This window comes from Pteronotus mesoamericanus, unplaced genomic scaffold (genome assembly GCF_021234165.1).
Source record: "Pteronotus mesoamericanus isolate MK-2021 breed Mesoamerican mustached bat unplaced genomic scaffold, CSHL_Meso_final contig_100, whole genome shotgun sequence".
NCBI classification, from domain to species: domain Eukaryota; kingdom Metazoa; phylum Chordata; class Mammalia; order Chiroptera; family Mormoopidae; genus Pteronotus; species Pteronotus mesoamericanus.
In genome coordinates this window covers 17,560,774-17,573,465 of record NW_026554999.1, presented here as the reverse complement: position 1 = coordinate 17,573,465, position 12,692 = coordinate 17,560,774, and the positions used below count along the sequence as shown (strand labels likewise).

At 37.9% G+C, this 12,692-nt stretch overlaps 1 protein-coding gene across 8 annotated transcripts in view; it reads right to left on the bottom strand.

The window, feature by feature from the left end:
* Positions 1 to 12,692, bottom strand: part of NEO1 (neogenin 1) — a 273,818-nt gene that overhangs the window by 153,175 nt on the left and 107,951 nt on the right. For all 8 annotated transcript variants that reach the window (XM_054564206.1, XM_054564642.1, XM_054564241.1 and 5 more), the window contains exon 5: positions 8,287 to 8,423. In XM_054564206.1, the coding sequence (XP_054420181.1) occupies positions 8,287 to 8,423 (137 nt within the window). The remainder of the gene's footprint in view (positions 1 to 8,286; positions 8,424 to 12,692) is intronic.

Here is a 12,692-nt window from a genome sequence, read left to right as displayed (position 1 = left end):
GGTTTTTGTAATCCAATCTGCTGGTTTCTTTTTGATGAGTTTAACCTATATTATTTTCATTACCATTATATTAAGAGTTATTTCTTTATCTTATTCATACTCTATTACAGTATACAACATTTCTTTCTTCCCCCTTTTGTGCTTTCAGTTGGATAAAGCTTTCTTCTCCTGTTAGAAGTTATACGTACGTTCTTTCTTGTTCTATGGTGATTGTCCTTAAGTTCTAAGCTCATATTTGATATCTTATTATTTATATCAATAGGTATATATATACTAGTATCTCTAGCTTTCTACTAACAACACGTATTCTCCTGTCTAGCCCCACTACTTGGTTCTGTCAGAAATTTTATTTCTGAGTTACCATTGCTATATTTTTTTCTTTTCTTTGGTTCTAGGCTTTTGTTTTAAACAGTAATAATGCACTTTCCCAAGTTACCACTACTGCACAAAAACCAACCACAAAATGGTGGCATAAAACCACCACCATTTTCTTATACTCACAGGTCCAGAAGGTCAGGAATTAGGACACTGAACAGCAGGAATGGCTCACCTCTGCCTCACAACGGCTAAGAAGACTTAAATGTTTCAGAGTGACTAAAAAAGATGGGGGTTGAAGTCAATTGCAGACTTCCTCATTCACATTTCTGATCCCTTGGATACATGACCTCAAAGTGGAATTCTGCTGAAGCTGTCTACCAGAGTATCTACAATGCAGTCTTTCCTTGTGGCTTGGGCTCCGCACAGCACACAGCTGAGCTCTGAAAGGGAGATCCCAAGAAGAAGTGTCTGAAGAGCAGTAATTCAAAGAAAACAAGGAGGAATCTGCATGGCTTTTTAAAAGCCTAAGAAGTCATGTGAAATCACTTATTCAACTAGCTCCAAGCCCACTCAGATTCAAGGGCAAGGGAGATATAAATCTCACCATTCATTAGCAGGACTGTCAAAAGATTTGGGGGCTTCGTTTGAAAACTTCCAAATCTCTTGTAGCATTTCCAGAATACCTGCATGTCTCTTCTTACTTGATTATTAATTCCAAAAGTGTTATCAGTGTGTATCTTTGTGAAGGAAACCTTCTGAGGCCTTATATGATGAGTATTTTTATTATGCCTCACAATTTGGTTACATATAAATTCTATGTGGATTCAATTTGTTTTTTGCTTTAATACATTTAAAAATATTACTCCATTGTCCTCTTGAAGTCAGATTTCTAAAAATAAGCACTAGGTGCAATCTAATTCTTATTCCTTTGTAAGTGATCTGCTCTTTGTCACTGGAAGGTTTTAGAATTTCTTTTTGTCTTTTATATTATGTCACTATAAATGGGTCTAGTGGTGCGTTTGTCTTTTCAATATTTAACAGTTTTTGAGCCTTTTCAGTTTAAGGTCTTCCACTAGTTTTTTATCATAGTTTTAAATTATGAGAAATTTATCCAAAGTATTTCTTCAAGCATTTCCTCCTCCCTTTTTTATTCTCTCCTCTTGGATGCCTATTTATCACACAGAAGTCCTTCTGCATCTAACCTCTTGCTTTTAATCTATGTGTTCTCTCTATCATCTAATGCTACATTCTCAGAATCTCTCACTGCCATCTTCCAACTCATGAATTTGCTTATCACATATACCTTCAACTATTATGCATTCTAATCTATTTATTTTTACAACATTTTTCATACCTAATAATTCTACTTGGTTCTATGTTCTTAAGTTTACTTGTTCTTGCATTATATTGCTCATATCTGTAAATTTTAAATTATGTTTATTCTACTACAGTTGTCTCACTTTTCCCCCCATTTGCCCTTGTCCACCCATCCGACTGCACTCCCTTCTCTCACAGTCAATTCCCACTCTGTTGTCCGCGTCCACGGGTCATTTACACATACTCTCTGTTTAGTTCCTTCCCCTTCTTTCCACCATTGTCCTCTTTCCCCATCCCTCTGGTCACTTTCAGCTGCTCCATGTTTCCATACCTGTGGTTTATTTTGTTGATTAGCTTACTTTGCTGAACAGAGTCGACTTATAGGTGAGATCATATGGTATTTGTCTTTCATCAACTGGCTTATTTCACTTAGCTTAATGTTCTCCAGTTCCACCCACGATGTTGCAAAAGGTAGGAGTTCCATCTCTCTCTCTCTTTCTTTCTTAAATGCAGATTTTATTTATTTATTTTTTTAAATGTCAAAGTTAATTATAAAATATTAAAAACATTTAAAACCATTATAAAGCCTCAGCAATTAAACCAACAAGACATCAGCACAGAAATAATCAAGCAGATCCATGAAATGTAATGAGCATTCCAGAGACAAACGTATATATCTGTCTAACAATATAACATATGATTAAGTTGATATTTGAAATCAATGAGTAAAATAAGGCTTATTCAACAAATAAGGTGCATGGACCACTATTACTTGAAATAAAACAAAGAGCCCTATTTCGCACATTATACAAGAAATACTCAGTTGAGTTAAAAATCAATATGTAGAATCTAAGGAGTTTTAGAAGAAAATAGAACTAGTATTTTTTATGACTTGAAGTAAAATATTCAAACTCAGAAGCTATAAAGTAAATATTGACAAAATGACTATATAAACATTTAACTATATAGTAATATACATATAAAAAAGTTAAAGGACAAGGAATAGAATAGAAAAGTATTTGCAACACATCTGAAACATGGCTAATAGGTTTTTGTTTTATTTTTAGGGAAAAAAGTTCTACAAACCTTTAATCAATAAATGGATAAAGAATACCAAAAGCTCATTTAAAGCTTTTTAAGAAAAATAATAGAAATAGGCAAGAAATATACTAAAACAGGTTTAGTTTCAACAAATAGTAAAGGAACAATTAAAATAACATCATTGTCATAATCAGATTAATGAGTATTAAAAATATTGGTAACATCAAGTATTGGCAATTCTGAAAGGACCTAGGTATTCATAGAAGCTCTTTCTTCATCTTAAAGCAGTCCCTTTAGCATATTTTGCAGTGCTGGTTTTGTGGAGGTATATTCTTTTAGCCTTCTTTTGTCTGGGAAACTCCTTATTTCACCTTCCATTTTAATTGAGAGCCTTGCTGGGTAGAGCAGTCTTGGTTGCAGGCCTTTGCTTTCCATGACTTGGAGTATTTCTTTCCATTCCCTTCTGGCTTGCAGTGTTTCTGTTGAGAAGTCAGCTGCTACCCCATACCAGGGCTCCCTTATATGTTACTACCACTTTCTCCCTTGCTTGCTTTAGGATTCTCTGTTTGTCTTTGATATTTGCCATTTTAATGATGATGTGTCTCGGAGTGGGCCTCATTGGGTTCCTCTTGAGTGGGACCCTCTGTGCTTCCTGGACTTGTGTGACTTTTTCTCTCCTCCAATTAGGGAAGTTTTCCATCATTACTTTTTCAAACAGGTTCTCTATCCCTTCCTCATCCTCTTCTCCTTCTGGTATCCCTATTATACGGATACTATTACGTTTCAGGTTGTCCTGGATTTCCCTCAACGCCTCTTCATTCTTTTTGAGTCTTTTTTCATTTTCTTGCTCTTTCTGGGAGCTTTCTTCCATCTTATCCTCCAGTTCACTGATTCATTCCTCTGCTTCACCTAGCCTGCTTCTGATGCCTTCTACTGTGTTCTTCAATTCAGAAATTGTATTCTTCATTTCCTCTTGTCTCTTATTGATAGTTTCTATGTACTTTTTCATGCTGATATAGTTTGCAGTAAGTTCCTTGTAGTTTCCGTGTAGTTTTTTGTAATTCTCTCTGAGCTCACTGAGCTCATTGAGCTTCCTTAGAACCGCTGTTTGGAACTCAATATGTGATAGTTTACTTGCCTCTGTTTCATTTATTTCTCTTTCTGGGGATTCTCCCTTTCCCTTCGACTGGGGGGTGCTTCTTTGTCTTCCCATTATTTGTGAGATGATTCTTTTTTGCTTCTGCTTCTTAAATTGATCTGTCTTCATTTCCTGACTTTGTGGTGTGAACTTCTATGGTTGGAGACCGCTGTTTTATTTCTTTTTGAATCTGCCTCTCATGATGTCAGATGTTGACCCTGTCTGACCTTAGGCACTCTGTTCGAGACTTCCCGGAATCTGCTGTCTGTGGCTGTCTCCTTCAGCTGTTAATCTGGTCACTCTGGACTTAGCAGGCAGGCTTAGACACCACAGTGTGGGCAGTCCCTTCTGGGGGTGGGGCTACTGTGCTCTCATGCTGTTGCTGCTCAGGGGAGTGGTCTGCCTGAGCCAGATGGCTGCTGCCCTATTGGGGATGACTCAGCACCGGGATCCTGCCGGCTACCCTCTCAGTTCTCTCCCCAAAGCCTCCGTTCACATTCTCTTCTCAGGCGTTTCTAGCCCACTCTGCCCCCATCTTTGCCAGAGACCAGGCTCTGCAAATAAGTGGCTGCAAATAAAAATTTATACGTTGGCCCTTGGAACAGATCTTTGCATCTCCAGCCGCCTGTCTCTGGCAGAGAGCAACCCTGCCGCTTTTTGCAGCTGGTTGTTTTCTGTGTACTTTTAGGGCTCTGGTGCTGTGGGCTAGAGATCCCCGCTCCTGGTTTAGACCCCTCTCTTCTCAGGGGGATCCAACTGGCCGTTTCAGTATCCTTCCGGTGCTGCCGCCTGTGGGCACCTGGCCCACCTTCTCGAGTTTCTACCTCACTCCTTACCAGTCAGGTTGTGCTAAAGCTGATTCTTCTGTCTGTCTGAGGTTACAAGGCTCCTCTCTAGCTATTGTTCAGTTGTTTGTTCTGGGTGATTTCTCCACAATTTAGTTGTAATTACAGATTGGCCCTGGGAGGTGGTCCGTGTGACTTGCACTCACTCTTCCACTATCTTCATTCACTCATATTTTTATCTCAAATATATTTACCATGCTTATTTTAATTTTGGTCAATCTTTTCCAGTAATTCTCTATCAGAAAGTATGTTATTAACTTAGTTGTCTTTCTTTGAAAGTAATTGTAGTAGTCAGGTGACTAGTTTGGGTTTAAACTACTGTTCTTCTGGAATATCAGCCACTTTGGTAATATGTATGGTCACCAGACGCTAACTGTATCCAATCTGGTGAATATAAGAAGAGAAAATGAGCCCCAAAGCAAAGAGCCCCAGGGATCTCAGAACTTCTGTTGTGAATTCCAATTGCTGGGCACTCTACTGGCAACCCCTCTAGTCTGGGTTTCACATTTAAACTCTTAGGGAGAAGCAGCACTGGACACAGAAGTCTTCAAGAAGTTTGGAGGGAATCAGAAGAAGAGGTAGAAAGGTGATCCCCTAAGGGCAGTTAGGCCAAATGTGTTCACCTTAATGCCATCAGAACCCCAGCAAACCTTTGAATTGAACATGCTGGCCTAGGCCAATGCTGCTCATTTCTGTGGTGAATGGACAGGAAATGACAGTTTTAAGGCAATACCAGTGAGAAATAAGAATGAAACTTAGCCTTCTTCCAATCTATTTGTCACTGCTACCTGTCGCTGTCCTTAGTCGCAGGCTGCAGCCACCACACCCCACTCACTCAAACACACAGAGAGGTTCAAGAGAGCCTTGGTCTCCCTACTTTTTCCTCTCACTCCTCTAGTTTATTTAGAGTTGATTTGAGGTGAGGGAATCAATAACTGGGACTAGTTTGACAAAAAGTGGAAACGAGCCTAGAAACTATTTTCTTCATCAAAGGTATAAAAATTTTGCTCAATTTCAACCACTCCTAATCCAGTTCAGAAATCTGAGGCAAGCAGATGAATTAAAAGTTAATATTTAATAGAATATCTTACCACCAAAAAGTTGCACTGAGGCATCTAATTTAGGGAGTAATGATAAGTATTTACTAATTCTATCATGGATACTAATTATCTCTAGCTTCACACCTTTGGAAACATACTTTATTTTTTCTAACTTTGTATCAACCTTGGACTTATAAAGTTCTCTGTGTAAACTTTTGGATGAAATTTTTAAAAATCATCTATAGTTCCTTTGCTCACCAAGACTTCTGACCCCTAAGTGTCTTTAAGCACAATTCTCCAGTCGTCTGCTAAGGATAAAAGACCATGACAGATACTTCCAGGACACACATCGTTCAGCTGCCCCTCGTATGTCTTGATAGGGGACCAAACCCACAACCTAGGCATGTGCCCTGACCGGGAATCGAACGTGCAATATTCTGGTTTATAGGACAATGATCCAACCAACTGACCCACACTAGCCATGGCAAAGCTCTCTGTATTTTAAAGATCCTGTCCATATCTCAGCTATGTGTTACAAATATTTTCTGCCAGTCTAACATTTGTATTTCACCTTTACTGAAAAGATTGTATCTATGTAATTTTTTAATGTCTATGTTGTCAAAATTTATTAGTTTTTGCTTGACATGCTATTTTCTGTTTTTCCTAAGATAATCTCTCTCATCAAAGATAATAAACACTATTTCACTCTTTTATTCTTTACTTTTCCACTCTTAGACCTTTGGTCTGAAGTAGAGATCTAACTTTATTTTCTTCTACTTGAAAATCTTTCACCCTATGAACTGAATTACCATTTTGATACTATTTGCAATTTCCATCATTACTGTAACAGTTGTATTTTATTCTTTTCTATTGCCTATTTATGAGCCAGCACCATGCTGTTTTCATTAGGGAAGGCTTGTTGTAACTGTTAGTATCTTGGCTTCCTTACTATTATTTCTTTCTCAGTTTTCTAGAATGTGTCCACTTAGGAGCCCTCTCTTTAGGCACAGATTATAAAATGGAACTCGGTACAAACTGTAAGATGTATGTATTATAACTAAAAAATTTAGTTAATTCAGTTAATAGGCAGAGTTTCAATTAAATTTCATACAATGTATAAAAATAAAAGAGGAGGAAATAATCATATGGACAAATGCAACTGACATTTATGGTGGACACTATGCCTGTCATTTGAAGCCAATGACAAGGTACTTTACGTTGAGGGAAACTGAGGCATATGTAGAAAATATGAGGTAATAGTTATGTGAACTCCAAGGCCTGCTCTTTCAATTTTCAGAGATTATGAATCCACCCACAAATTACAATAGAGAATATAAACATTCTACTGCCTTCCCCAGTACAGAACCCCAAAACAGTATGCTCAATTTTTTTAATTCTTACCCAATGATATGTGAGGAAGAGAGGGGAAGGGGAGAGAGAGAGTTAAGAGAATGGTTAGTTGTCTCCTGCATGTACCCTACCCAGGGATCAAACCCACAACCTAGGTAGGTACCATGACTGAGAATTGCACCTACAGCCTTTCGGTACATGGGATGATGCTCCAATTGGCCAGGGCTGCTCCTTGATTCTTAGCCAAAACACATTTGAGTCCTCTGATAACCACTCGAGTAAGAATGTGGCTATTCTATTTCCCAGTCTAAATCCCACAAAATGTACCAAGAGAAATGCTTTCATATAAAATATGAAACAACCCCAAACCATAGATCAAGAAGTAGTCTATCAAGTACAATTTGGGACAAGCTGATGATAAATATCATGAGTCAACGTATACCTCAACATATCCGAGCGCTGTTGGATTTCCCAGAAGTGATGGAGGTTTTAAAGATTTTTATTTAAAACAAAGACAAAAGAAGATGCAGGCAAATCACAGGAAAGAAGGTATACCTGCATACAGAGGAAGGGCAAGGGAAATCAGATAAAAAAGATTATGCGTGCATGCCATGTTCATTTTCTATGACTTCTAAATCAGAAAACCTATAAGGGAAAATGCGGTGATGCTCAGCATTGGCTGAACAGAAGGAAATAAATCATCAAACAGATGACCATGTACATTGAGAGCCACGCTGTACTCCCTTGTCCTGGGTGATCTATTCACTTGAAAGGAGGGGATACCAATGCTTAGGAGATCCATGGTTCTGGATCAGAGAACAGAGAAGTCTTTGTCAGAAAATATTGTGAGAAAAGAAAAGTGTACTGAACTTTCCAAAAGCTCACACTACTACTACTACACATAATAACAATATAGCTCTTACTATAACAATAACAATAAAGCTCTTACTATATTCTGGGCACTATTCTAGGAATTTTGCAAATATTAACTCTTTCAATCTTCAAAACAACCCCAAAACAGTAAGTACTCTTATTATCTCCCTTTTACAGATGAGAAAAATCAGAGAAGTTAATTTCCTATACTTACACAGCTAGTGAATATAAGACCCAGAATTTGAACCCAAGGAGTCTGGTTTAAACCTATTATGCTGTATTGCCTTTCCCATGTTAATGTTAAAAAACTGGTAAACCCATACAGTACGTAGGATTTTTATTTATACAGGAAATATCAACATACCTTGTACTGTAAGTTCTGCTTGAGCTTCAATTGTCTCATTTCCATTATCAGCGATACAAAAATAAGTCCCAGCATCATCCTCAGTGACATCACTGATCTCCAGACTACCACCCGCCAGCAATACCAATCTTTCAGAACTGCATAAAAAAAAATATTGATACATTTCAGAATTGGGAAAATACCTGAAAAATTCTCCACATAAAACAGAGAAAATACTTAAGCAGTATTATTTATATGGCTTTAGATGGACAAAGACTATATAAAATCATTAGAATTTAATTTAGTCCAATTTGCTTTGCTCATATTTTTCATGCACAAATATCACAAATACAAATCAAAATGTTATAATAAATCATCTCTAGCATTTCTAATTATTCCCAAAGGGATATCACTTTTGTGACCAATTCCACTCACCATAGCCCATCACTCTGTCCCTACTGTGCCCAGTGATTTTTGTTTTGTTTTTGCAAATCATGTGATTTTGAAGTCTGGAATTAATCTAAGAGTCACTCCACCACAGCTATGACACAATGAGATGACTAATAGAGAGGGCAAAATGTCAGATCAGAAACAGTAAGTCAGGGGGTCACAATGCCTACTGAGTTTCCTATGGTCTTGGCAAGGAAAGGGAAGAAAGAGGAAGGGAAGGGGGAAGAGAAGGGCAGCTGCCAGAGAGCAGCTCCCTGGGTGTGGTGACTGGACATGAATCAGCCACCATTGTGCCATTATCAACAAGAATGCTGATCATTTCCAACACAACTCTACCATGTGATTTAAGTCCATTTAAAGAGAAAGTAAAACAACCCTGTAACTATGAGGAAGAAATTACAAATCAATATTATGATCAAATTTTTACAAAGTGAATCAGTTTCATTCATTTGAAGAGTTTGGAGAGTTACAATTTTATTTTTATTTTGAGGTTCTACATCTAAACTGGGCAGATGGGCAGATTTTTCTCTCAAATGTTAATACTGTTATATTCTCTGTCTGTATCTATGCTCAACAAGAAATATTCTGATCATTTGGCTTTTCATATAGAATTCCTGATAGTAAAAAAATAAGAGGAAATGACAATTCAGTCTGTGCTGTATTTACAATTCTCATCCTAAGTAAAGTGCTACTCTGGCTTAAATTTTGGTATGCTGTGAGCTTGGGTAGTGTTCCTGAATCTGATAAACAAGATTAAGTTCTGGACAAAGAAAAAGAAAAATCAGAATCAGGTTTGGTAACTTTTTTAAGAAATACTCTGCAAGATGATTACTAAACCTTATTAAGTGGCCTTCCTATTCAAAGTATCTTAACCATGCCCTCAAATCCCAACTTTATGTGATAGAACAGAGAAGACGATTTATAATGGAACAGAGCAAGAATGACTGGAGTAAAATAGACAAGACAAAATAAGAAAAAATTACAAACATTAAAATACTATGTTCTACCCTTGGAGAAAATCACTATTAAGCTTCAGAAACAGAAAACCATGTTCACAAATGGGAAATTAGCAATATATACATGATACCTAGCTGAGAGGAACATAATCTGGAACACTAGTTTGACATCAAGATACAGTATTGATACCTAATAATTACACTAAAAATATTCCTAATACTTGCTATGCATCATATTTGCCATAACTGAGTGCCAGTAGAGCACACATCAATCATTCTTAATGGAGTTGTTTTACTCTCCTTAGACGAAACCTGAAAGGGATAATATCTTCAAGTTGCACACAAAACTGTATAACAGCTTGTTGTAAAATGGCAGTCAAGCCTTTACGATTCCAAATTTCAAAAATTCAGGCAAAAGAAATAATATGTGAGAAATAAAAGTATGTAGAGTCAGTGGACTCAAACTGAGTACAGCTGAACATAAGGACTGTGGCTATGTGTCCCTGAGTAGCTAGGATCAGTCGAGGAAAGCTTGGTGTGCTAAGGAGAACTTTTTTTTTTTTTTGGCAAAGGGGAGAAGGCTTTTAAGCAGATGAGTAACATGATCAGATTTAGTGAAGAAAGACGTGGGAAAAAGACTAGAAGCAGGAAGTTTGGTTGTCAAGTTATTGTAATGGTCTAGAATTAAAGAGAAAGAGATGACCTATGGCAGTAACAACAGAGGTAAACAAAAGGCAAAAAGAATTGTCCACTCTCAAAAAAAGTTGGGTGATGAAAGTAAGGAGAGGGCTTTATTAATTCAGTTAATACATTTATTGGTGTGCCTGTATGTGTCAGGTGGTAGCAAGGGATGCAGCAGTTAACAAACACACAGTCAGTGCTGTCGTGCAACTTGGTGGGAAAGACAGACATAAAAGATGGTAATTCTACAAAATGGTTTATCAGAAGAACATGCCAGGAAATTAGAATAGAATTTTCCTAACCAAAGTAACCCTTGAGCTGTTATCTAATGAATAAGGAGAAACTCACATATGAGGGAGAAAAAATAGTTCAGAAATAAGACTAGCTCATGAAAAGGATCTGGGGCAGAAAAAGTCCAATTGCATTTGGGAATCTGAAAATAACCAGTGTGGCAGGTATGAGAGAGAAAAAAGAGAAAAATGAGAATGGAGCAGACCACACAAGGCTTTGGAAGCTATTTTAAGAATTTGAGTTCTTAACCTAAAAACAGTGGAAATCCATTATACATTTTAAAAAGTGGCTGAGGGATGGGGAGGGGATTTGCCAGTGATGTAGTGAGGTTTGAGCACTGAAAAGACTGATCTGGCAGGAGTGTGAAGATGCATTTGGAATGAGGTCAGAGTATATGTGGGAAGAAAAGTTACGAGATGACTGCAGTAATTGTGGGGACAATTGACAGTAGCTTGGAAGGAGGTAAAATGACAGATCTTGTAGATAGATGAACTGAATAGAGAAGCTGAGGAAGAATTACGTGTCAAAGACGACTTAAATGTGGCAGTGAGTGTGAAGGGGGAAGCAAAAGGACAACTGCTTGTTAAACTCAGGTTTTTTGTGTGTTGTTACTGAGTGGTAGAGAGACACGCCTTAGAGGTAAAAAGAGGAGGAGGCCCTGGAGAGGGAAAATTTTGGGGAAAAAAAATCATAGAAGTGCTGGACAGGATGGATACCAGTAAGACCTAGAGCACAAAAAGGACTTCTTAGACATTCTAAAACAGCAGGGTAGGAAGAGTACATGAGGTCTGTTGAGAAAGTATACAGCCATGTAATATGAAAAATAGAGATTTATTAAAGAAGATATAAGACACAAGAAACATTGTACATAGGATGAGGACTCCCCAGTCCCCGTCTAAGTTATGACCTTCTTGAGGAAACCTGTTTCATTGGTAGATGTTTGAATCAATTCACCAGCAGCTGCAGCACGATGTTCCTTCTACTCTGGTAGCGGAAGCCACAGAATGAATTTTGCCATGACACATTTCGTGCCAAGATCCTATGTCAAAATCTCAGACATAGTAGTTTTTGGAATCCCCCAATCAGCTCCTAGTTCTCGCACTGTCAGTTGCTGATCTTTGTTAATTGCAGCCTGCACACACTCAACATTCTCAGGCGTTCTGCTTGTTGCAAGCCTTCCAGAACGTGGATCACGTTCAACAGATTCTCGAACATCTTTGAAGTGTTTGTGCCACACTTTTATTTGTCCTGCACTCAATGATTGCACTGTCCTCAAGAGCCTTCTGACTCATCCGAATAGTTTCCACAGAGGAATATTCAAGCTTAATGCAGGATCTGATGCACATTTGCTGCTTCACTCAGTTATTTGGAATGCAACAGCCATGCAGCACACATGTTCACCCAATGGCGTCTCTGCCCTCCCCCCACTGACTAGTACAGTGAAGCTGTCATTGTTTACACATGTGCATTCCAGTCCTGTTTCCTAGGCTGCCAGGTTACATCAATGTCATGCAAACAATTCTCACTATATTAACAATGGCTGGACTTTTTCCAGACAGACCTTGTCTTATATATTCTCTGGTACAAAATTTATTGTCATTTTTTCTTTAAACTTTTTGAGATAATTAAGGGTTCACATGCAGTTCTAAGAAATATTATAGAGAGATACTATGTGCCTTTTACCCAGTTTCCTCCAGTGGTAACATCTTATAAATCTCTAGTACAGTATGTCGACCAGGATATTGACATCTCCATCACCACTACCGCATACTGCACTTTTATAGCCTTACCTACTTCCCTTCCACTCCCACCTCCTCATTAACCCCTGGCAAGCACTAATCGGTCTCCAATTCAGTAATTTTTTCATTTCAAAAAGAATGTTACAGAAATAGAATCACACAATATGTAACCTTTGGGGACTGACTTTTTGTAACTAAGCATAATTCTCTGAAGATTCATCCAAGTTGCTGGACAGATCAATAGTTAATTCCTTTTATTGCTTAGCAAGTAATTTTACAGTATGGAGATACCACAGTTGGTTTAGCCATT